We start from the raw sequence: 27132 nt of genomic DNA on the forward strand, positions 1-27132 counted from the left end.
AGAGTACATTTTAAGGAACAAATTCTCATGCACACACAAAGTCCCACAGAACACAGAACATAGAACACAGAACATAGAACACAGAACATAGAACATTACAGCACAGTACAGGCCCTTCGGCCCTCAATTTGTGCGGAGCTATGTTTGAACCCAAGATCAGTCTATCCCACTCCCTATCATTCTGGTGTGCTCCATGTGCCTATCCAATAACCGCTTGAAAGTTCCTAAAGTGTCCGACTCCACTATCACAGCAGGCAGTGCATTCCACACCCCAACCACTCTCTGAGTGAAGAATCTACCTCGGATATCCCTCCTGTATCTCCCACCATGAACCTTATAGTTATGCCCCCTAGTAATAGCTACATCCACCCAAGAAAATAGTCTCTGAACATCCACTCTATCAATCCCCCTCATCATCTTATAAACTTCTATTAAGTCGCCTCTCATCCTCCTCCGCTCTAAAGAGAAAAGCCCCAGCTCCCTCAACCTTTCCTCATAAGACCTACCCTCCTAACCAGGCAGCATCCTGGTAAATCTCCTCTGCACTCTCTCCAATGCTTCCACATCCTTCTTATAGTGAGGTGACCAGAACTGAACACAATATTCCAAATGTGGTCACACCAATGTCCTGTATAGTTGCAGCATAACCCCACGGCTCTTAAACCAAATCCCCCGTTAATAAACGCTAACACACTATAAGCCTTCTTCACGGCTCTATCCACTTCAGTGGCAACATTCGGAGGTCTGTGGATATGAACCCCAAGACCTCTCTGTTCCTCCACATTCCTCAGAACCCTGCCGTTGACCCTGTAATCTGCATTCAAGTTTGTCCTACCAAAATGAATCACCTCGCACTTATCAGGGTTAAACTCCATCTGCCACTTTTTGGCCCAGCTCTGCATCCTATCAATGTCTCTGCAGCCTACAAGAGCCCTCCACCTCATCCACTACTCCACCAATCTTGGTGTCATCAGCAAATTTACTAACCCACCCTTCAGCCCCCTCTTCCAAGTCATTGATAAAAATTATAAATAGCAGAGGGCCCAGCACTGATCCCTGTGGTACACCGCTGGTAACTGGCCTCCAGTCTGAAAATTTTCCCTCCACCACCACCCTCTGTCCTCTGTGACACAGCCATTTAAGCCCACAAGATGACTCTGATCAGACCACTCCTCTCTGAACCTAAGTAAATTCTGTCTCTTTATAATCCTTCCAGATAATTCTTATATCATAAGAACATAAGAAATAGGAGCAGGAGTCGGCCATCTAGCCCTTCGAGCCTGCCCCGCCATTCAATAAGATCATGGCTGATCTGAAGTGGACCAGTTCCACTTTCCCGCTTTCTCCCCATAACCCTTAATTCCCTTATCGATCAGATATCGTGAGCCACCTTGTCTCACTGAACTCTGGCTTCCACACGAGTGATTTCAAATTCTGCTTTCAGAAGTCACACTTTCAAATCTTCTTTTAAATTATGCTTTCTCTCCGCTGCTTCCATCTAGGTTTTAATTTCAGGCTTTACACTTCTCCCTTCAGGCCATGATCTTATTGAATGGCGGGGCAGGCTCGAAGGGCCAGATGGCCTACTCCTGCTCCTATTTCTTATGTTCTTATGTTCTTAAAGGCTTTTACACAAACTCCAAGGTCCAGCCACCAATTTCTACAATTATTTCAAATAGTTTCTCCAACAAAAAACAAAGACTGCAGCCTTTGCAGTAATTGCACTGCAGTAATTTCTCACAAACCTTAGCAGATATCTTTCTGGTCTCTCACAATCCATTGTCTTTTCAATTCTCTCTGACTTTATTGAACGGTAATCTGATCTGGTTCCTGGTTTTCTCTGTTCCGTTAACCCCAGACCTCTTGGAAATTTACAAACTGCAAAGTACAGCATAGGTACAGGCCTTTCGGACCTTCAAGGCTGTGACAGCCATAACTAAACTTACAATAAAAACTTCTGCTCTTGTGCAGTCCTTATCCCTCTATTCGCTCCCTATTCATGTCCCCTTCCAGATGTCTCTTAAATGTTGCTAATGTGTCTGCATCCACCATCTCCTCTGCGTTCCACACACCCACCACTCTCTGCATGAAAACCTCACCTGCACAGCTCCCTTAAACTTCCCCCTTTCACCTTGAACCTGAGCCCCCTTGTAATCAACACTTCCATCCTGTCTTGGCCTCTCATCATTTTGTAACCTCTTCATTTCTCTAGCTTCTTAATCAGCTGGACTCTAGATTTCTGGCAGCTATCCTCTTAACCATTGCTCCATAATTCCCTCTTTAACCTTCTAAAATCAACTGTTTCTAGTTGAGTTGAGATCTGCTCTCTCTCTCACTCCCCATCTCCAATGCAAACTCAAACTTACAAGGCTTCAGTTGTGAGGCAGTGTCGGCAAGCCTCTGCTACTTTATTTACCCATCTTGCTACAGCCCACTCAAAGTACAAAAAAAATTCAACTTAACCAATCTCCACACATACAAACACCTTTGTCCAGTATGAATCTAACTGTAAGTTCTACCTTTCCAAACTCTGAAACATTACATTAAGCCTGCTTCAAACAATACCTCATTTCTAATACTTACCAAAATGAATATGAATCCCTCAAAACTAACTTTGTTTCCCTAATGTGACCAGGAAATAGGATATTACCACTCTCATTGTGGGAAAGAAATGTGAAGTTACTGATTTTGTCTCGTGAACAGGATGTTGGTTTAAGCACCGTTCCAGAGAGTTGAGCACATTAGGCTGCCACAGGACTGAGAACTAAAGGGACATACCACTTTCAGGCCATTGTCCCTTTAGACCATAGAAATGGTGCTGCCTATCCTGGACATGAATGGTCTCACAGAATTGCACTTCTTCAAAGCAGAGAAGTTCTTTCTCTCCAGCATTCTGGGCACAATATAGTCCTCAGTGAATATGCAATCTTTATCTCATTGTTGCTTGTACAACCCAGCTATTTTAAATTCAGAAATGCTTATGTATGAACTGTAACAGACACATTGGACTGAGATCCAGCTGGAGAGATTGTGGGGCCATCGCGAATCTGGTGCTGAGCGAATGAGGTGCTTTCTGACGTGAAACGAACCAAAGCACTTTATTGGTCAGTGAGCTCTGGTAAGCTTCATGGGGATAGTGCTGAACAGAGAGCCTTGTCCAAGAACTGGGAGTTACTCCCGGCCAGGTATCCTACTGCACCCTCCCCCGCACTGTCAGAGGGTCAGTACTGAGGGGGCGCCGCACTGTCAGAGGGTCAGTGCTGAGGGAGTGCCGCACTGTCAGAGGGTCAGTACTGAGGGAGTGCCGCACTGTCAGAGGGTCAGTACTGAGGGAGTGCCGCACTGTCAGAGGGTCAGTGCTGAGGGAGCGTCGCACTGTCAGAGGGTCAGAGCTGAGGGAGCGCCGCACTGTCAGAGGGTCAGTGCTGAGGGAGCGCCGCACTGTCAGAGGGTCAGTGCTGAGGGAGTGCCGCACTGTCAGAGGGTCAGTGCTGAGGGAGTGCCGCACTGTCAGAGGGTCAGTGCTGAGGGAGTGCCGCACTGTCAGAGGGTCAGTGCTGAGGGAGTGCCGCACTGTCAGAGGGTCAGTGCTGAGGGAGTGCCGCACTGTCAGAGGGTCAGTGCTGAGGGAGTGCTGCACTAACACTGAGTCAGTACAGAGGGAACGCTAGGCAAGAACTGAAGAATGTAGACTGGGGGCAGCTGTTTGAGGGCAAATCAACATCTGGCATGTGGGCAGCTTTCAGGTGTAAGTTGATAGGGATTCAGGACTGGCACATTCCTGTAAGGATGAAGGATAAGCATGGCAAGTTTTGGGAACTTTGGATAATGAGACATATTGTAAGCCTGGTCAAAGACAAAAAGGGAGCATTTGTCAAAGTTAGGAGGTTGAGAACACCTGAAGCAGGTGTGGAATACAGGGAAAGTAGAAAGAAATTTAAGCAAAGAGTAAGAAGGGTTAAAAGAGGTCATGAAAAAGCATTGGCCAGCAGGATTAAGAAAAATCCCAAGGCATTTTACATATAGATATAAAGAGCAAGAGATTAGCCAGAGCGAGGGTTGGTCCACTCAAGGACAGGGGAGGGAATCTATGTGTGGAGCCAGAGGAAATGGGAGAGGTATTAAATGAGTACTTTGCCTCAGTATTCACCAGAGAGAAGGACTTGGTGGATGAGGAGTCTGGGAAAGAATGGGTACATAGTTTGAGTCATGTTGAGATCAAAAAGGAGGAGGTATTGGGATTCTTGAGAAACATTAAGGTGGACAAGTCCTCAGGACCTGATGGGATGTACCCCAGAATACTAAGAGGGGCAAGGGAGGAAATTGCTGGGACCTTGAGAGAAATCTTTGTATCTTCACTGGGAGGTCTGAGAGGATTGGAGGTTTGCCAATGTTGTTCCTTTGTTTAAGGAGGGTAGCAGTGTGTTTGGCTCTGAACGCTCTGAAGTGGTCAGCAAAGCTACTCAGTCTATCAAGGTGACTCATTCGGCAAAACGTAAACTCATCATATCCTGAGGATGCACTTTTTAAAAATTTAAACCTGCAATTCAATTGGACAGAACAAATTAAATACTGAGTCAATTTAAATAGAGAGTAAACAGAGGGAGAACTGATAAATAATTTCAGATGTGAATCTATCTGGGTAACAAATGAGCTGCAAGCTAACCGTAGATAATTATCTTAACAACATCAGTTAGAAACTTTTGTGAAGTCACACTTGAACATTTGATATTTTCCACTTGTATAGTGAGAGTTAACTTACATACAACTGGTATAGTGTGAGTAAGCAGATAACTGTTTTAGCTGTTATTCTGTAGCTATTTTAAGGCCCAATAAATTCGAGCAAAGTGTTGCTGCCTTGTCATTGCAACTCTGTCCACTGTGACCAGCAGCGGAACAACTGGGTGAAACCTCTCACAAGAGGGTTTCAAAGTGACTGTGGGGCTTTATCTGAACTAAGGGAATGCTGCACATATGGAGATATGAATGTCATACCACCTTCTCATGGGGAAAACCATTTTCACAAAATGTTAAGATTGGGTCAGAGAGTTTTCTACTTAATGAAGACATCTTGGTTTTCCCAAAGTGTGGGTGACTCTGGCAAAGTTTAATTTTCTGATCATCCTCTTGGCTTGATCACTTCAACAGCAACAAGTAACAATTTTCTCAAAAAGATTCACTCAGTGAATTATTTCTGAAGTAATGGGTTTAAATGTGTCCCTAAAAAAAGGAAGCTGTCATCATTAAATCAACACAAAGTGGGTAACGGGTTGACCTGATGGGGTTGTGACAGAAGTGATGCTCTGAGTATTTCAGAGCACAGCAACAGATGAAGGGACTCAGTTTCTCCTCCTGATCACATTGTTCCGTCTTACGACACCGAGCATCAGAAGGACGAGGGTGTACCTGGTGGTGAGCACCATACATGGCCCAGTGACACTGCAGAGCAATCATGATGTGGGTATGCCAGCGTTGGACTGGCGTAAACACAGTAAAAAGTCTGACAACACCAGGTTTTAATCCAACCGATTTATTTGATAGTAAACGCACAAGCTTTCGGGGTTAGTCCCTTCGTCAGGTGAATGGAGAGTTCTGGCCGCATATGCTCTGTCTGAGGCCAGAACTCTCCATTCACCTGACGAAGGGACTAACCCCGAAAGCTTGTGCGTTTACTATCAAATAAATCGGTTGGATTAAAACCTGGTGTTGTCAGACTTTTTACTGCAGAGCAAACCAGTCACATCAAAAATAATAGACACTGAATTAAGGTAGCTTCACTGGGCAGGGAATTCCACAGATTCACAACCCTTTGTGTGAAGAAGTTCCTCCTCAATTCAGTCCTAAATCTGCTCCCCCTTATTCTGAGATTCTGTCTCCTAGTTCTAGTTTCACTGCCAGTGCAAAGAACTTCTCTATTCTCTTATCTATTCTCTTCATAATCTTATCTGTTTCTCTAAGATCTCCCCTCATTCTTCTGAATTCCAATGAGTATATCCCCAGTCTACTCAGTCTCTCCTCACAAGCCAACCCTCTCAACTCTGGAATCAACCTAGTGAATCTCCTCTGCACCCCCTCCAGTGCCAGTATATCCTTTCTCAAGTAAGGAGACCAAAACTGTACACAGTAACTCCAGGTGTGGCCTCACCAGCACCTTATACAGCTGTAACATAACCTCACTGTTTTTAAACTCCATCCCTCTGGCAATGAAGGAGGAAATTCCATTTATCTTCTTAATTCCCTGCTGCACCTGCAAACCAACTCCTTGAGATTCCTGCACAAGGACACCCAGGTCCCTCTGCACAGCAGCATGCTGCAATTTTTTACTATTTAAATAATAGTCCATTTTGCTGTTATTTCTACCAAAATGGATACCTCACATTTACCAACATTGTACTCCATCTGCCAGACCCTCGCCCACTCACTGAGACTATCTATATCCCTTTGCAGACTTTCAGCATCCTCTGCACACTTTGCTGTTTCACCCATCTTCGTGTCATCTGTGAATTTTGACACATTACACTTGGTCGCCAACTCCAAATCATCTCTGTAAATCGTAAGCTGAGATTAGAAATAGGAGAGGAGAGGTCACCCTGTTGGGAGTCTTTTATAGACCTCCTGAAAGTTCTAGAGAGGTTGAGGAAAGGATTGCGGAGACGATCCTGGATAGGAGTGAAAGTAATAGGGTAATTGTTATGGGGGACTTTAACTTTACTAATATTGATTGAAATAGCTATAGCTCTAGCTCATTAGAGGGGTCAGTTTTTGCACAAAGCGTGCAGGAAGGTTTCTTGACTCAGTATGTAGATAGGCCAACTAGAGGTGAGGCTATATTGGATTTGGTGCTGGGAAATGAGCCAGACCAGGTGCTAGACTTGGAAGTTGGTGTGCATTTTGGTGATAGTGACCACAATTCGGTTACGTTCACCTTAGTGATGGAAAGGGAAAGGCATGAACCTCGGGTCAGTAGTTTTAGCTGGGGGAAGGGTAATTATGAGGCTATTAGGAGAGAATTAGGGAGCATAGGTTGGACTAGGAGACTACAGGGGCTGGGAACATCTGAAATGTGGAGTTTATTCAAGAAGCAGCTACTGCGAGTCCTTGATATGTATGTCCCTGTCGGGCAAGGAGGAAATGGACGAGCAAGGGAACCGTGGTGCACTAAAAAAGTTGATTCGCTGGTTAAAAGGAAAAAGGAGGCTTATGTCAGGATGAAACTTGAGGGCTCAGGTAGTGCACTGGAAAGCTTTAGATTGGCTAGGAGGGAGTTAAAGAGTGAGTTAAGAAGAGCTAAAAGAGGACACGAGAAGACTTTGGATGATAGGATTAAAGAGAATCCTAAGGCATTCTATAGATATGTTAAGAACAGAAGATTGGTTAGGGCAAGATTAGGGCCAGTTAGAGACAGCAGTGGGAAGTTATGTGTGGAACCGGAAGAGATTGGAGAGGCATTGAACCAATATTTCTCTTCGGTATTCACGCAGGGGGACATAAATGTAGCTGTGGAGAACACTGGGTTACAGGGTTGTAAACTGGATAGTATTACAGTTGATAAGGAGGATGTGCTAGATATTCTTGAGGGTTTGAAAATAGATAAGTCCCCTGGGCCGGACGGGATTTATCCTAGGATTCTTTGGGAGGCAAGAGAGGCGATTGCAGAGCCTCTGGCTCTGATCTTCAGGTCGTCGTTGGTCACAGGTATAGTGCCAGAAGATTGGAGGATAACGAATGCTGTCCCATTGTTTAAGAAGGGGAACAGAGACTTCCCCGGGAATTATAGACCGGTGAGTCTTACTTCTGTTGTGGGCAAAGTTTTAGAAAAAATTATTAGGGATAGGATTTATAGTTATTTAGAGAGTAATGAATTGATTGGAGATAGTCAGCATGGTTTTGTGAAGGGTAGGTCGCGCCTTACTAACCTTATTGAGTTTTTTGAGAAAGTGACCAAAGAGGTGGATGGGGCTAAGGCAGTTGACGTGGTATATATGGATTTTAGTAAGGTGTTTGATAAGGTTCACCATGGAAGGCTTCTGCAGAAAATGCAGATGTATGGGATTGAGGGTGATTTAGTTAATTGGATCAGGAATTGGCTAGCAGATAGGAGACAGAGGGTGGTGGTTGATGGTAAATATTCGTCATGGAGTTCGGTTACGAGTGGTGTGCCTCAGGGATCTGTTTTGGGGCCACTGCTGTTTGTAATTTTTATAAATGATCTGGGTGAGGGTATAGTTGGGTGGATCAGTAAATTTGCTGATGACACCAAAGTCGGAGGAGTGGTAGATAGTGAAGAGGGGTGTCATAGTTTACAGAGAGACTTGGACAAGTTGCAGAGCTGGGCCGAGAGGTGGCAGATGGAGTTTAATGCGGAAAAGTGTGAGGTAATTCACTTTGGCAGGAATAACAGATGTGTAGAGTATAGGGCTAACGGTAGGACTCTGAATAGTGTTGATGAACAAAGGGATCTAGGTGTATGTGTACATAGATCCCTGAAAGTTGGGAATCAAGTAGATAAGGTTGTTAGGAAGGCATACGGTGTCTTGGCATTTATTGGTAGGGGGATTGAATTTAGGAGTCGCAGCGTCATGTTGCAACTGTACACAACTCTGGTGCGTCTGCACTTGGAGTATTGTGTGCAGTTCTGGTCCCCACATTATAGGAAGGATGTGGAGGCTTTGGAGAGGGTGCAGAGGAGGTTTACCAGGATGTTGCCTGGTATGGAGGGGAGGTCCTATGAGGAGAGACTGAGGGATTTGAGGTTGTTTTCGTTAGAAAGAAGGCAGCTGCGAGGGGACCTTATTGAAACATACAAGATGATCAGAGGTTTGGATAGGGTGGACAGTGATAGCCTTTTTCCTCGGATGGAGAAAGCTAGCACGAGGGGACATAGCTTTAAATTAAGGGGGGGTAGTTATAGGACGGATGTCAGGGGTAGGTTCTTTACCCAGAGGGTGGTGAGGGATTGGAATGCCCTGCCTGCTGCAGTTGTAAATGCGCCTAGTTTGGGGGCGTTTAAGAGATCCGTGGATAGGTTTATGGATGGAAAGGGATTGGTTTAGCTTAGAGGGTCATTGCTTTTTTTAATTGGTCGGTGCAACATCGTGGGCCGAAGGGCCTGTTCTGCGCTGTAATGTTCTATGTTCTATGTAAACAATTGCAGTCCCAACACTGATCCCTGAGGCACACCACTAGTCACTGATTGCCAACCAGAAAAACCCCCATTTACCCCCATTCTTTGCTGTCTGTTAGTTAAACACTCCTCTATCCATGCGAATACATTGTCCGTAAACCGTGCACCTTATCTTATGCAGCAGTCTTTCGTGCGACACATTGTCAAATGCCTTCTGGAAATCTCAGATACACCACATCCATAGTTTCATAACGTCCTGAAAGAATTCCACCAAGTTAGTCAAACATGACCTGCCCTTCACGAACCCATGCTGTGTATTACCAATGAGACCATTTCTATCCAGATGTCTTGCTATTTCTTCCTTGATGATAGATTCAAGCATTTTCCCTACTGCAGATGTTAAACTAACAGGCCTATAGTTACCTGCCTTTTGTCTATCTCCTTTTTTAAACAGAAACAAAATTAAATATTAGTAAGAAGTGATATAGGGTCAGACAGTGTAAAATCTGTGTGGGTGGAGTTGAGGAATCGCAAAGGTGAAAAGACCCTGGTGGGAGTTATGTACAGACCCCCTAGCAGCCAACAGGATGGGGGGCAGAAAATAAATCAGGAGATAGAAAAGGCATATAAAAAAAGGCAATATTACAATAATCATGGGGGACTTCAATGTGCAAGTAGACTGGGAAAATCAGGCAGGTAACGGTTCCCAAGATAAAGAATTTGTGGAATGTCTAAGAAATGGTTTTTTGGAGCAGTTTGTGACAGAGCCGACCAGGGAACAGGCAATTCTGGATTTGCTGATGTGTAATGAGACTGACTTGATTTGGGAACTTAAAGTGAAGAAACCCTTCGGGAACAGTAACCACAATATGGTACAATTTACCCTGCAGTTTGACTGGGAGAAGCTGGAATCAGGTGTAACGGTATTAGAATTAAATAAAGGTAACTGCAAAGACATGAGGGAGGAGCTGGCCAGAGTTGATTGGAAAGGGAGTCTAGCCGGGAAGACAGTGAAACGACATGGTGGCACAGTGGTTAGCACTGCTGCCTCACAGTGCACCCAGGTTTAATTCCAGCCTCGATCATTGTCTGTGTGGGGTTCGCACATTCTCCCCGTCAGCACGGGTTTGCTATGGTGCTCCGGTTTATCCCCATAGTCCAAAAATTTGTGTGTTAGGTTGGTTGGCCATGCTAAATAGATCCTCGTGTGAGGGGTATTAGCAAAGTAAATGTGTGCTGTTGTGAGAATAGGGCCTGGATGACATTGTGAACAGACTCAAAGGGCTGAATGGCCTCCGACTGTACTGCAGTGATTCTATCATCTATGAGAATGGCAGAAGCTTTTGGGGATAATTCAGAAGGCAGAACATAAATTAATTCCAAGGAAGAGGGAACATGCTAAGGGGAGGACAAGGCAATTATGAGTGACAAGGGAAATTAGGGAAACCATAAAACAAAGGAAGGAGCATCACATGAGGCGAGGTATAGTTCTAGGGAACCTGAAAAGTCTGAAGGTGGATAAATCCCGGACCAGATGGACTACATCCCAGGGTTCAGAAGGAGATAGCTGAGGAGATAGTGGAGGCTTTGGTGGTGATCTTTTCAGAATCACTGGAGGCATGGATAAAGGCTAAAGAAAGGAGGGAGGCAGAAGATGGGAAATTATAGGCCAGTTAACCTGACCTTGGTCGTGGGTAAGATCTTGGAGGCCATTCTTAAGAATGAAATTGCAGAATACTTGGAAATGCACGGTAAAATAGGGCTGAGATCAGCACGGCTTTGTCAAAGGGAGGTCACGTCTGACAAATCTGTTCGAGTTCTTTGAGGAGGTAACGAAGAAGTTAAACAAAGGAGAACCAGTGGATGGGATTTATTCGGATTTTTAGAAAAACTTTGACAAGGTGCATTGTAGGAAGCTGCTAAATAATCTAAGAGACAGTGGTGTCAGAGGCGAGGAACTGGCATGGATAGCAGATTGGCTGACAGACAGGAGGCAGAAAGTGGGGATAAGGGAGTCCTTTTCAGGATAGTAACCGGTGACTAGTGCTGTTCCACAGGGGTCAGTGTTGGGACCACAACTTTTCATTATGCGCACTAATGATCTGGGAGATGGAACTGAGGGCACTGCTGCTAAATTTGCGAATGATACAAAATATCATAGAATCCCTACAGTACAGAAAGAGGCCATTTGGCCCACTGAGTCTGCACCAACCACAATCCCACCCAGGCCCTGCCCCCATATCCCTACATATTTACCCACTAATCCCTCTAACCTTTGCATCTCAGGACACTAAGGGCAATTTTAGCATGGCCAATTAACCTAACCCACACATCTTTGGGCTGTGGGAGGAAACCGGAGCATCCGGAGGAAACCCACGCAGACACAAGGAGAATGTGCAAACTCCACACAGACAGTGACCCAAGTCAGGAATCGAACCCAGGTCTCCGGAGCTATGAAGCAGCAGTGCTAACCACTGTGCTACCGTGCCGCCCCAAATATGTAGAGGGACAGGTAGTATTGAGGAAGCAGGGGGACTGCAGAATGACTTGGACAGGTTAGGAGAGTGGGCAAAGAAGTGGCAGATGGAATACAATGTGGGTAAGTGTGAGGTTATGAACTTTGGTAGGAAGAATAGAGACAGAGAGTATTTTCTAAATCAGGAAAGGCTTCAGAAATCTGAGGCGCAAAGGGACTTGGGAATCCTGGTTCAGGACTCTCTTTAGCTTAAGTGCAGGTTTAGTTGGCAGTTAGGAAGGCAAATTCAGTGTTAACATTCATTTCTAGAGGATGAGAATACAAGATCAGGGATATAGTTCTGTGGCTGTATAAGGCTCTGGTCAGAGTCCAAGATGTGGGTATGCCGGCGTTGGACTGGCGTAAACACAGTAAAAAGTCTGACAACACCAGGTTTTAGTCCAACCTATTTATTTGATAATATTATCAAATAAATAGGTTGGACTAAAACCTGGTGTTGTCAGACTTTTTACAGAGTCCAAGGACATGGAGGCTTTGGCGAGAGTACAGAAAAGGTTTACCAGGATGTTGCCTGGTATGGAGGGTATTAGCTATGAGGAGAGATTGGGCAAACTGGGATTGTTCTCCCTGGAGAGAAGGAGGATGAGGGGCGACCTAATAGAGGTGTATAAAATTATGAAGGGCATAGATAGGGTGAACAGTGGAAAGCTTTTTCCCAGGTCGGAGGTGATGAACACAAGGGGTCACAAGTTCAAGGTGAGGAGGGCAAAGTTCAACACAGATGTCAGACAGACGTATTTTACACAGTGGGTGGTGGGGGCCTGGAATGCACTGCCAAGAAAAGTGGTTGAGGCAGACACACGGGCATCGTTTAAGATTTATCTGGATAGCCACATGAACAGACTGGGAATAGAGGGGTACAAACAAATGGTCTAGTTGGGTGCATGAGTGGCGCAGGCTTGGAGGGCTGGAGGGCCTGTTTGCTGTACTGTATTGCTCTTTGTTCCCATTTGGAGTATTGTGAGCAGTTTTAGGCCCCATATCTAAGGAAGGATATGCTGGCCTTGGAAAGGGTCCACAGGAAGTTCACAAAAATGATCCCAGGAATGAAGGGTTTGTCATAATGAGGAATGGTTGAAGAGTCTGAGCCTAAACTCAATGGAATTTCGAAGGATGAGGGGGATCTAATTGAAACTTACAGAATACCAAGAGACCCAGATTTTGGAGAGGATGTTTCCACTTGTGGGGAGACTGGAATTCAAGAGCACAACCTCAGGCTAAAGGGATGATTGTCTAAAACAGAGATGAGGAGGAATTTCTTCAGCAAGAGGGTGGTGAACCTGTGGAACTCTTTGCCGCAGAAGGCTATGGTGGCCAGGTCATTGAATGTCTTTAAGACAGAGATAGATAGGTTCCGGGTTAAAAAGGGGATCGGGGGTTATGGGGAAAAGGCACAAGATTGGGGATGAGAAAAATATCAGCCATGATTGAATGGCAGAGCAGACTCGATGGGCCGAGTGGCCTAATTCTGCTCCTATGTCTTATGGTCTTATGTTTGCTGGGGGAGGCACAGTCATTCTCCGGGGGTGGGGGTGGGGGGTGGGGCAGGCGGGGGGGGCGGGGGCGGGGTGGGGTGGCAGGGTGGCGGCAGATGGATCTCTAGTGGGGTGGGGGGGGCAGGGGGGATATGGGGTTCCACTGCCCCTCTGTGGGCAATCAGTTGGCGGGGGGGGGGGAAGGGGGCAGAGGGTCGCAAATGGTCTGGGTAGTGAGGGGTGGGTAGATAAGGAGGACATTTATGTTGTGGGTGTGGAGCGATATCTGTGGGGGCCAACGCTCCCACTTTTCGTTCCTGGGACACTTTATCCGCTTTTTGCGATCTGAGAGCGATGTGATAAGGGTGCGTTTTTCAAAATTTGTTTCTCATTGCGCATGTGCAGTTCGGAGCTCGAATCGTTTCAGGTGCACTAATGCCCACTCACAGCGCAATTCAGACTGGCGATTTTATTTTCAGGCTGAGTTTGTATGGGACCGCCTGAGAAAAAAATTTCCAAGTTGGATCAGAATTGCGCCCAGATTCAGCACTAAGAATGAAAATAGTAAAATCAGGCTCAATTTGTCTAAATCGCTTTGAAACCTCTTAATATCGTCCTCACCACTTACATCCGACCAAGTTTCACGTCAGCAGCTTCCACACTCACAAATTTGGATATAATACATTTGGTTCCCTCATCAAAACTATGGATGTTCATTGTGAATATTTGGGGAACAAACTGATCCCTGGTGATCCCACTCATCACTGCTTGCCATTTTGAAAAATAATTCTTTCATTCCTAATCTTTGCTTTATGCTTGTTAACCAATTCACAATCCATCAGATTCACAATCTATTAGAACGGAACAATCTCAATCTCATTAGTGATAGACAGCATGGTTTTGTAAGAGGGAGGTCATGCCTCACAAATTTGGTGGAGTTTTTTGAGGAGGTGACAGAAACGGTTGACGAAGGAAGAACCATGGATGTCGTCTGTATGGATTTCAGTAAGGCGTTTGACAAAGTCCCTCATGGCAGGTTGTTAAGAAGGTTAAGGCTCATGAGATACAAGGCGAGGTGGCTAGATGGGTGGAGAACTGGCTTGGCCACAGGAGACAGAGGGTAGCAGTGGAGGGGTCTTTTTCTGGTTGGAGGTCTGTGACTAGTGGTGTTCCGCAGGGCTCTGTGCTGGGACCTCTGCTGTTTGTGATATATATAAATGATTTGGAAGAAGGTGTAACTGGTGTGATCAGCAAGTTTGCAGATGACACAAAGATGGCTGGACTTGCGGACAGCGATGATCATTGTCCGACAATACAGCAGGATATAGATAGGCTGGAAAATTGGGCGGAGAAATGGCAGATGGAATTTAATCCAGATAAATGCGAGGTGATGAATTTTGGAAAAACTAATGTAGGGAGGAGCTATACAATAAATGGCAAGGCCATCAAGAGTATAGAAACACAGAGGGACCTGGGTGTGCAAGTTCACAAATCCCTGAAGGTGGCAGCACAGGTGGAGAGGGTGGTGAAGAAGGCATATTGGTATGCTTGCCTTTACAGGACGGGGTATAGAGTATAAAAACTGGAGTCTGATGTTGGAGCTGTATAGAATGCTGGTTAGGCCACATTTGGAGTACTGCATCCAGTTCTGGTCGCCACACTACCAGAAGGACGTGGAGGCTTTGGAGAGAGTACAGAGAAGGTTTACCAGGATGTTGCCTGGTCTTAGCTATGAGGAGAGATTGGGTAAACTGGGGTTGTTCTCCCTGGAAAGACGGAGAATGAGGGGAGACCTAATAGAGGTGTATAAAATTATGAAGGGTATGGATAGGGTGAACAGTGGGAAGCTTTTTCCCAGGTCGGAGATGACGATCACGAGGGATCACAGGCTCAAGGTGAGAGGGGCGAGGTATAACTCCGAATTCAGAGGGACGTATTTTACACAGAGGGTGGTGGGGGCCTGGAATGCACTGCCAAGTAGGCTGGTGGAGGCGGACACGCTGGGATCGTTTAAGACTTACCTGGATAGTCACATGAGCAGCCTGGGAATGGAGGGATACAAATGAATGGTCTAGTTGGACCAATGAGTGGCACAGGTTTGGAGGGCCGAAGGGCCTGTTTCCTGTACTGTTCTTTGTTCATCAATATATTACCTCCAAATGCTTTAATTTTGCACAGTATCCTCTCATGAAGTTTTCTGAAAATACAAGGGCATCACATCTATTGGTTTAATCTGATCTTTTCTTCTAGTTATATTCTCAAAAAATCCCGTAGGTTTTTCAAACATGATTTCCCTTTCATAAACCCATGTTGACCTTGTCTAATCCTACTGATATTTTCTAACTATTCCATTATCACATCCTTTCTAATAGACTCTCGCATTTTCCCCACTATTGATGTTAGACTATCCACTCTGGAATTCCGTTTTCTCCCTCCCTTTTTTTAAACAGTGGGGTTACATTTGCCACCCTCCAGTCTGCCAGGGACTGTTCCAGAACCTACAGAATTTCAGAAGATGACAACCAATACGTTCATTATTTCCATGGCCACCTCCTCTCATTCCCTGGGATGTAGTTTATCAGATCCTGGGAATTTATTGGCTTTCAGTCTAATTAACTTCCCCAGAAGTATTTTTTTAGTAATGTTAATTTCTTCCAGTTCCTCCATCTAACTGGACCCTTAGTTACGTAGAGTTTCTGAAAAGTTATATGTGTCTTCCTCTGTGAAGACAGAACTAAAGTAGGAGTTTAATTGCTCTGCCATTTCCTTATTCTCTGTTATATTTTGGATTGTAAGGAACCTACATTCTTCTTCCAGACTTATAGAAGCCTCTCTATTCCCGATCAGCAATAAAGTGATTCTTCGACAGCGCTGTCAAGCAGCACATGTTCAGCAATAACCTGCTCAGTGACGCCCAGTTTGGGTTCTGTCAGGGTTACTCAGCTCCTGACCTCATTACAGCCTTGGTTTAAATATGGACAAAAGAGCTGAACTCCAGAGATGAGGTGAAAGTGGCAGCCCTCAACATAAAGGCCGGTTTTGACCGAGTGTGGCATCAAGAAGCCTTCGGGAATCAATAGGTATCAGGAACTGGTTGGAGTCTACCTGGTAGAAATGATGGCATGAGATGAACATTGTCTAGGATAAGCTGGTAAAAGGACACTTCAGGGGGTTGACAATGGATAGGCAATGGCAGACATTTAAAGAACACATGGATGAGCTTCAACAATTGTACACCCCTGTCTGGCAGAGAAGGAAAACGGCTGACAAGAGAAATCAGGGATAGTGTTCAAGCCAAAATGGAGGAATATAAATTGGCCCAAAAAAAGTAGCAAACCTGAGGGCTGGGAAAAATTTAAATCTACATGAAGAGGAAAAGACTGATGAAGGTAAATGTCAGTCCCTTACAGTTCGAGTCAGGTGAATTCATAATGGACAGCAAAGAGATGGCAGAGCAGCTGGATAAATACTTTGGATTTGTCTTCACTGAGGAGGGCACAAATAACCTTCCAGAAATACTCAGGGAGAGAGGACCTAGCATGAAGGACGAACTGATGGAAATCCTTATTAGTCAGGAAATTGTCTTGGAGAAATTGCTGGGATTAAAACCCAACAAGTCCCCAGGATGCTCTGCATCCCAGGGTACTCAAGGAAGTGGCCTTAGAAATAGTGGACACATTGGTGATCACTTTCTAGCATTCTAGTGGATTAGACGGCAGTTAATGTAACCCTGCTTTTTAAAAAAGGAGGAAGAGAGAAAACAGGGAGTTATCGATGTGTTAGCCTAACATGGGGGCTGGGGAAAATGCTGGAGTCAATTATTAAGGACGTAATAACTGAGCATTTGGAAAGTGATGACAGGATCAGTCCATCAGCATGGATTCACTGAAGGGAAATTGTGCTTCACAAATCTTCTGGAATTATTTGAGGATGTGACCAGTAGAGTGGATAAGGGTGGATGTTGTGTATCTGGACTTGCAAAAGGTTTTTGACAAGGTGACACAAGAGATTAGTGAGCAAAATTAAAGCTCATGATACTGGGGGTAATATACTGATGTGGATAGAGAACGGTTGGCAGACGGGAGGCAGAAAGTGGGAATAAATGGGTCCTTTTCAGAGTGGCAGTGACCAGTGGGGTACTGCAGGGTTCAGTGCTGGGACCCCAGATATTCACAATATACATTAATGATTTGGACACAGGAATTGAATGCAATATCTCCAGATTTGCAGGTGACACTAAGCTGGGTGTCAGTGTGTGCTGTGGGGAGGACACTGAGGCTTCACTTGGACAGGCTGGCTAAGTGGACAAATACTTGGCAAATGCAATATAATGTGGATAAATGTGAGTTATCCACGTGGGTAACAGAAGCAGGAAAGAAGATTATTATTTGAATGGTGGCAGTTTAGGAAAAGGGGAAGTGCAACGTGACCTGGGTGAGATGGTGGAACAGTCGCTGAAGGTTGGCATACAGGTACAGCAGGAAGTGAGGAAAGCTAATGGCATGCTGGCCTTCATAGAACATAGAACATTACAGCGCAGAACAGGCCCTTCGGCCCACGATGTTGCGCCGACCAATTAAAAAGCAATGACCCTCTCAGCTAAACCAATCCCTTTCCATCCATAAACCTATCCATGGATCTCTTAAACGCCCCCAAACTAGGCGCATCTACAACTGCAGCAGGCAGGGCATTCCAATCCCTCACCACCCTCTGGGTAAAGAACCTACCCCTGACATCCATCCTATAACTACCCCCCCTTAATTTAAAGCTGTGCCCCCTCGTGCTAGCTTTCTCCATCCGAGGAAAAAGGCTATCACTGTCCACCCTATCTAAACCTCTAATCATCTTGTATGTTTCAATAAGGTCCCCTCTTAGCCGCCTTCTTTCTAACGAAAACAACCCCAAATCCCTCATTCTCTCCTCATAGGACCTTCCCTCCATACCAGGCAACATCCTGGTAAACCTCCTCTGCACCCTCTCCAAAGCCTCCACATCCTTCCTATAATGTGGGGACCAGAACTGCACACAATACTCCAAGTGCGGCCGCACCAGAGTTGTGTACAGTTGCAACATGACGCTGCGGCTCCTAAATTCAATCCCCCTACCAATAAACGCCAAGACACCGTACGCCTTCTTAACAACCTTATCTACTTGATTCCCAACTTTCAGGGATCTATGTACATCCCTCTGTTCATCCACACTATTCAGAGTCCTCCCGTTAGCCCTATACTCTACACATCTGTTATTCCTACCAAAGTGAATTACCTCACACTTTTCCACCTTCATAGCAAGAGGATTTGAGCATTGGAGTAAGGATGTCTTCCTGCAGTTATACAGGGCCTTGGCGAGGCCACACCTTGAGTATTTTGTGCAGTTTTGGTCTCCGAGTCTAAGGAAGGACATTAGAACATAGAACACTACAGCACAAACAGGCCCTTCGGCCCACAAGTTGCGCCGATCATATCCCTACCCACCAGGCTTATCTATAACTCTCAATCCCATTAAATCCTATGTACTCATCCAGAAGTCTCTTAAAAGACCCCAGCGAGTTCACCACCACCACCGACGGCAGCTGATTCCACTCACTCACCATCCTATGAGTGAAAAACTTACCCCTGACATCTCCTCTGTACCTGCTCCCCAGCACCTTAAACCTTGTTTGGCCCTGTTCCCTTTCAGTTGTGACATTCTTGATATTGAGAGAGTCCAGCGAAGGTTCACTTGACTGATTCCTGGAATGGCAGGACTGACATATGGAGAGAGACGGGATCCACTGGGCTTGTAGTCACTGGAATTTAGAAGGATGAGAGAGAGGATCTCATAGAAACATATAAAATCCTGATGGGACTGGACAGGCTGGATGCGGGAAGAATGTTTCCGACGTTGAGGAAGTCCAGAACTAGGGCTCACAGTCTAAGAATAAGGGATAAGCCATTCAGGACTGAAATGAAAAAATACCTTCACTCAGAGAGTTGTGAACCTGTGGAATTCTAAGTTTAGGAGGGTGGTGGATGTGACCCTTGTGACTAAAGATTTCAAGGGACACAGAGAGAAAGTGTGACTGGGATACAGCAAGTACATAATCAGCCATAATCATATTGAATGGTGGGGCAGGCTCAAAGGGCCAAATGGCCTCCTCCTGCACCTATTTTCTATGTTTTTTCTGTTGTTCTAAAGGAAGATAGTTGTGGTTATGGAGGATCAGCCATCTTAGTTCCAGGATAGTGTCCGAGGCCCAACAATCTTCAGCTGCTTCATCAATGACCTCCCTTACATCTTAAGGTCAGAAATGGGGATGATCACAATGTCCAGTGCCGTTCACAACTTCTCAGATACTGAAGCAGAGAATGTCCAAATGCAGTGAGACTTGGACAATATCCAGGCTTGAACTGGCAAGAGGCAAGTGACATTTGTGCCATACAAGTGCCAGGAAAAGACTACCTCCAGCAAAAGAGAATCTAACCATCATCCCTAAAAAAACACATTCAGTAACATTCCCTTCGCTGAATCCCTCACTCGGGGAATTACCGTTGAACAGAAACTGGTCTCTCCTTTGAAATTTAACAGCTGAAAAGCCACGTCTTGATCTACCTCCTAATGCAAATTTCTAAAATCTAATTATTTACTTCCAAATCCAGCTCCACCATGGCCTCATTACAAACACATGTGTCTAGCACATTTATCCTTGATCTCTTACTTCTCACAGGCATGCTGTCTCTCTTAGCTTACACCCAGCTTAATTAAATAATGTAAATGCACGCACACAAACTCACACAGCCTCCTGCTCTTATTAATTTACCAGATGTGGCTTCAATGCACTGGCAAAGCCCTGATCATCAGCGCCTTCTCCCCTGATCATTGGTCCCCTCTCACCAATCACTGGCTCCTTCCACTTCTTCCCTGCCCTTCCCCCCAAATAATGAATATTGTCGGAATCCCGTACTCCTCCGTCTACTCTCAGACAAACCCACATCCAAGTGAATTCCCTCCTTTCCCATCAGTTCCCACTGGGGTCTGCCCCTTGGTGTGGAGATGCTGGTGTTGGACTGGGGTAAACACAGTAAGAAGTCTCACAACACCAGGTTAAAGTCCAACAGGTTTATTTGGTGGCAAAAGCCACTAGTTTTTGGAACGCTGTTCCTTCGTCAGGTGAGTAGAGAGTTCCCTTGGCACAAGTTGATGGTGCATGTTAATCATATTGAAATTTATTTAAATATATGTAAATCACGTTCATCCTCATTATGGGCATGAACATGATGACATCAGCAGCAAGGGGCGGGACGATCAAAGATTGCGATCTCCCCTGAAAGATCTGTGACTTCCAGATTTTGAGCTCCGTGGATATTCGCACGGACAGCGAATGTGGTCTCAGGATCACATCCCAGTGCCTTTAATTTTAAATTCTAAACATTTTGTAAAAAACAACTGGTTCCTTCACAGCTTTTCCAGAAGAATTAGGTGCGACCCTTAACGCTGTGCACTCGGCTGTGAGTGTGGCTTCCTTTAGCTACCACTTAAACATTCAACTAGGCTTCGCTGGTTCAGGGAGAGGGTCGCAGGCACATTTTCAGGGTAACTAAGAGTGGACATTAAATACCAGCCTTGCTTATGATGCCGTATCCCAAAAATGAATAACTTAATTATTCAAATTTAATACTTCCAGCAGTAAAACAGATCTGAGAAAATTGGAACAAAATAATTAGCTCTCTAATGTATTTGCATTTGAAAATCATATCAGTGGCTCAATGGTATTGTCACAGATGAGTAATCCAGAGACCTGGGGCATTTCCACGGGTTCCAGTACAAATCCTACCAGGTGGTGAAATTTTAATACAATAAAAATCTGGAATTAAGCATCTACCGATGACCATGAAACCATTGTCGATTGTCGGTTCACTAATACCCTTTAGGGAAGGAAATCTGCTGTTGCTACTTGGTCTAGCCAATATGAAACTTCAGATCCACAGCAATGTGGTTATTGTCCTCAGGGATGGACAATAAATGCTGGTCCAGCCAATGACATCTACATCCTATGATCGAAAAAAAAACTGTTCAACAAATGAGACAGGGTCATGAAGTTACACAGACTTATTCTGTGTGTATTGGTGCTGGGGTGTCAGCATGTGTGACACAGAAACATGACAGACAGCAGGCAGTCACTCCTACACTCTCTCTGCCATTTAGGAAAGCTTAGCAAATGCCAACTAAAGGAAACCAGACAGTATTCCAGGGATCCTGCAGAATCCAGTGGCTACAAACAAACTGGTCATCTGCCAAAGTCAACTCAACTGGAATCACCCAAATTAACAGCCGCAACGTATCAACATCTAAGGTCACAGAGAAACCTGGACTTTTTTAACTTGTCATCTGATCAGAATGTGAATGTCTGCATTGCATTCTTTATTATTTAGAACCATAGAAAATTACAGCTCAGAAACAGGCCATTTGGCCCTTCTTGTCTGTGCCAAACCATTTTTTGCCTAGTCCCACTGACCTGCACTTGGACCATATCCCTCCACACCCCTTTCATTCAAGTTTTGTCCAAGTTTTTCTTAAATGTTAAAAGTGACCCCGCATATTTCCTCAGTTTTTTGTTCAGTAACTAAAAAAATTACTCTTTCTTTGGCTCGAAAGCCTGTTTCAAGTTATTATTAGTGAAACTTGGCTAGAGGAGGGGCAGGACTGGCAGCTCAATGTTCCAGGGTTCCAATGTTTCAGGTGTGATAGAGGCAGAGGGATAAAAGGTGGGGGGGCGGCATTGTTGGTCAGGGAGAATGTTACAGCGGTACTCAGGCAGGATAGATTAGGGAGCTTGTCTACAGAGGCCCTATGGGTGGGGCTGAGAAACAGGAAAGGTATGACCACATTAAAGGGGTTGTATTATAGACCACCCAATAGTCAGAGGGAATTGGAGGAGCAAATCAGCAGAGAGATAGCTGACAACTGCAAGAAACAGAAAGTTGTGATATTCGGGGATTTTAATTTTCCACATATAGATTGGGACTTGCATATTGTTAAAGGTTTAGACAGGGTAGAGTTTGTAAAATATGTTCAGGAGAATTTTTTACACCAGTATCTAGAGGTGCCAACTAGAGAGGATGGATATTGTGTCTCCTATTGGGAAATGAGTTAGGGCAGGTGATGGATGTGAGTGTGAGGGAACACTTTGGATCCAGTGATCATAATGCCATTAGTTTCAACCTGATCATGGATAAGGATAGATCTGGTCCTCGGGTTGAAGTTCTGAACTGGAAAAAGGCCAAATTTGATAAACTGAGAAGGGATCTGGGAGGTGTGGATTGGCACAGGCTGTTCCCTGGTAAGGATGGAAATGGAAAGTGGGAGGCCTTTAAAGGAGAAATTTTGAGAGTGCAGAGTTTGTATGTTCCTGTCAGGATTAAAGGCAAAGTAAATAGGAATAAGGAACCTTGGTTCTCGAGGGAGATTGTAACACTGATTAAGAGGAAGAGAGAGTTGTATGAAATGTACAGGCAGCAAGGAACAGATCAGATGCTCGAGGAGTATAAAAAGTGCAAGAAGCTACTTAAGAGGGAAATCAGGAGGGGTAAAAGAAAACATAAGGTTACTTTGGCAGACAGAGTGAAGGAAAATCCAAAGAGCTTCTATAGGTTTGTGAGGAGCAAAAAGGATAGTGAGGGATAAAATTGGTCCTCTTGAAGGCCAGAGTGGTAGACTGTGTATGGAACCAAAAGAGATGGGGGAGACACTAAATGGGTTTTTTGCATCCGTATTTACTGTCGAAACAGATATGGAGTCTCTGGAAATAGGGCAAACAGGTAGGGAGGTCATGGAACCTTTACAGATTAAAGAGGAGGTTCTGGCTGTCTTGAGGCAAATCAGAGTGGATAAATCCCCAGGACTGGACAGGGTATTCCCACGGACCTTGAGGGAGGTGAGTGTTGAACTTGCAGGGGCCCTGGCAGACATATTTAAAATGTCAGTATGCATGGGGGAGGTGCCGGATGATTGGAGGGTGGCTCATGTTGTTCCGTTGTTTAAAAAAGGTTCCAAAAGAAATCCAGGAAATTATAGGCCACTAAGTTTGATGTTGGTCGTGGGCAAATTATTGGAAGGTGTGATAAGGGATAGGATCAACAAATATTTGGATAGACAGGGACTTATTAGGGAGAGTCAACATGGCTTTGTGTATGGTAGGTCATGTTTGACCAATCTATTAGAGTTTTTTGAGGAGGTTACCAGGAAAGTGGATGAAGGTGCCTCGCTATTTCTTCTTTGATGACGGAAAAAAAGAAATAGCGAGGCACCTTGAGAAGAATTGTTTGATAGAGCAGACGCAGCACGGATTCGTTAAGGGGAAGTCGTGTCCAAATTTATTGGATTTCTATGAGGATGTGACTAGTGCGGTAGACAGAGGGGAACCGGTGGATGTGGTGTTTCTTGATTTTCAGAAGGCGCTTGATAAGGTGCCGCACAAAAGGTTGCTTCAGAAGGTCAGGGGGCATGGAGTTGGGGGTAAGGTATTAGAGTAGATAGAAGATTGGCTGTCTGATAGGAGGCAGAGGGTTGGTATCAGTGGGTGTTATTCTGATTGGCGGTTGGTGACTAGTGGAGCGCCACAGGGATTGGTGCTGGGGCCTCAGCTATTTACCATTTATATAGATGATCTGGAGGAGGGGGCTGAGTGTAGGGTGTCGAAATTTGCTGATGACACAAAGATGAGTGGAAAAGCAAATTGTGCGGAGGGTGTGGAAAGTCTGCAGAGGGATCTGGGTAGGCTGAGCGAGTGGGCGAGGACCTGGGAGATGGAGTACAATGTTAGCAAGTGTGAGGTTATCCACTTTGGCAGAAATAACAGTAGGAGGGATTACTATTTAAAGGGCGAAAAGCTGCAGCATGCTACAGTGCAGAGGGACCTGGGGGTCCTTGTGCATGAGTCGCAAAAACCCAGTCTGCAGGTGATCAAGAAGGCGAATGGGATGCTGGCCTTTATAGTGAGGGGGATAGAATATAAAAGCAGGGAGGTCTTGCTGCAACTGTACAAGGCACTGGTGAGGCTGCAGCTGGAGTACTGTGTGCAGTTTTGGTTGCCACACTTGCGCAAGGATATTTTGGCCTTGGGGGGAGTGAAGAGGAGGTTCACTAGGCTGATACCGGAGATGAGGGGGTTGGACTATGAAGAGAGGCTGAATAGACTGGGTCTGTACTCGTTGGAGTTTAGAAGGATGAGGGGGGATCTTATAGAGACGTAAAAGATAATGAAGGGGATGGATAGGGTAGAGGTGGAGAGATTCTTCCCGCTCAGAAAGGATAGCAGGACTAGAGGGCACAGCCTCAAGATGGGGGGGGGGGGAGCGAGCAGTTTAGAACGGAGTTGAGGAGGAACTTCTTCACTCAAAGGGTGGTGAATCTCTGGAATTCTCTGCCCGTTGAAGTGGTGGAGGCTACCTCGTTAAATATATTTAAGACACGGGTAGATAGGTTTTTGGTAGGCAAGGGAATTAAGGGTTATGGGGAGAAAGCGGGAAAATGGAACTGAGCCACTTCAGATCAGCCGTGATCTTACTGAATGGCGGGGCAGGCTCGAAGGGCTAGATGGCCTACTCCTGCTCCTATTTCTTATGTTCTTATGAAGGGAAGGAGGTGGATGTTGTCTACCTGGATTTCAGCAAGACCTTTGATAAGGTCCCTCATGGGAGGTTAGTTAGGAAGGTTCAGTCCCTAGGTATACATGGAGAGGTAGTAAATTGGATTAGACACTGGCTCAATGGAAGAAGCCAGACAGTGGTTGTGGAGGATTGCTTCTCTGAGTGGAGGCCTGTGACGAGTGGAGTGTCGCAGGGATCAGTGTTGGGTCCATTGTTGTTTGTCATCTATATCAATGATCTGTATGATAATGTGGTAAATTAGATCAGCAAATTTGTTGATGATACAAAGATTGGAGGTGTAGTGGACAGTGAGGAAGGTTTTCAAAGTTTGCAGAGGGATTTGGACCAACTAGAAAAATGGGCTGAAAAATGGCAAATGGAATTTAATGCAGACAAATGTGAGGTATTGCAGTTTGGAAGGACAAACCAAAGTAGAACGTACAGGGTAAATGGTAGGACTCTGAAGTGTACAGATGAACAGAGGGATCTGGGAATACAGGTACAGAATTCCCTAAAAGTGACGTCACAGGTGGATAGGGTCGTAAAGAGTGCTTTTGGTACATTGGCCTTTATAAATCGGAGTATCGAGTATAAAAGTTGGAGTGTTATGGTAAGGTTATATAAGGCATTGGTGAGGCTGAATTTAGAGTATTGTGTACAGTTTTGGTCACCTCATTACAGGAAGGATATTAATAAGGTTGAAAGAGTGCAGAGAAGGTTCACAAGGATGTTGCTGGGACTTGAGAAGCTGAGTCACAGAGAGATTGAATAGGTTAGGACTTTATTCCCTGGAGCGTAGAAGAATGAGGGGAGATTTGATAGAGGTGTATAAGATTATGATGGGTATAGATAGAGTGAATGCAAGCAGGCTTTTTCCACTGAGGCTAGGGGAGAAAAAAACCAGAGGGCATGGGTTAAGGGTGAAGGGGGAAAAGTTTAAAGGGAATATTAGGGGGGAATTCTTCACACAGAGAGTGGTGGGAGTGTGGAATGAGCTGCCGGATAAAGTGGTAAATGCGGGGTCACTTTTAACATTTAAGAAAAACTTGGACAGGTTCATGGATGAGAGGGGTGTGGAGGGATATGGTCCAGGTGCAGGTCAGTGGGACGAGGCAAAAAATGGTTCGGCACAGACAAGAAGGGCCAAAAGTCCTGTTTCTGAGCTGTAATTTTCTATGGTTCTGTGGTTCTAAATGTTTGCTTTGAAAAAGCAAATACATTTAGATCAGGTAAAGGTTTCCCCAAGACAAGGAATTTCTTTTAAATTGACCTTGTTGTGACCAACTGAAGGGCATTTGAATAATGAAGTTAATTTCACCTCACTCATAGGTCATCCATTTGGAAAATTAGCAAATTTGGTGACTTTACCCAGTTGTAACAGTAGATATACTTTGTTAAATGTATGTGATCAAACCTGAACTCCTCAGTGATGAACGCAGCAGTCCAGGTGGATGGGTGGGGCTTTGGGGAGATAGAGAAAACGTCTCACACGCATCTGCATCGGTAAAATTCACTTTGTTTGCTTCAGAGAAGATGTGTGTCACTGTCTGCAGGAGTTTGGGACTACTCACTGCTGAAGAAAGTGCCTACGAGACAAAAACACCAAGATAAATCTTCCTTCCGAGCTGTTACTTGTGACAGCGGTGCAGTCTGAGAGGGCAGCGAGCATTGTGATTTTACCACTCACGAGCTACAAGAGTTTTGCATGGACTGGATATCAATGTTTCTTTTAAGCAGCATGAACAGCGAGTGTCACAGCAACCCAGACTGTTCCCTGCAGGGCAGAAAATAGGAGGTTCACACATAGAAACGAGAGGGTGCATTGAAAGAGGCAGCAAGTGGGCCAGCCTAAGTTCTCAAATACCCAATCAAGCATCACGAGCAGCTGATTTTGGATCTGAAACAGAATTCCTGGTGGAATAACCCAGTCTTGAGCACAGGTTCAAATCAGCAAAGTCTAAACCATCTGAAAATCTGCTTTAAAAGCATGGTGGGATTCTATCGAATAAAACCTCAGGAATGCAGTCCAGGGTATTCTGACGGGAAGTTCTGAGGACAAGTGGAAGTAACTCTAAAATCATAGCAACAAGGAACAGTGCCTCATGCCACGAGTGAGAGAGATATAATGCTGGCAACTGGTGGGGCCCAGCTGAGACCTGTGCACAGTTCTGGTCACCATATTACAGGAAAGACTTTATTAAGAGTGCAGAGGAGATGTACAAGAATGATGTCAGGGCTGGAAAACTGCAGTTATGAGGAGAGAATGGAGAGACCAGCATTGCCTTCCTTAGAATAGAGGAGCTGAAAGGGAAGCTGAACAGTGATGTACAGAATTTGGAGGGGCCTAGCCAGGATAGACAGGAAAGAATT

At 45.1% G+C, this 27132-nt stretch overlaps 1 protein-coding gene across 2 annotated transcripts in view; it reads right to left on the minus strand.

Annotated features, from left to right (window-relative positions):
• The window catches only part of arap3 (ArfGAP with RhoGAP domain, ankyrin repeat and PH domain 3), a 382033-nt gene that overhangs the window by 184689 nt on the left and 170212 nt on the right, over positions 1–27132 (minus strand). For both annotated transcript variants that reach the window (XM_080201223.1, XM_080201222.1), the window contains exon 11: positions 26177–26348. In XM_080201223.1, coding sequence (XP_080057349.1) covers positions 26177–26348 — 172 coding nt within the window. The remainder of the gene's footprint in view (positions 1–26176; positions 26349–27132) is intronic.

This window comes from Carcharhinus amblyrhynchos, chromosome 13 (assembly GCF_965287045.1).
Source record: "Carcharhinus amblyrhynchos chromosome 13, sCarAmb.v2.hapA, whole genome shotgun sequence".
Lineage (NCBI taxonomy): Eukaryota > Metazoa > Chordata > Chondrichthyes > Carcharhiniformes > Carcharhinidae > Carcharhinus > Carcharhinus amblyrhynchos.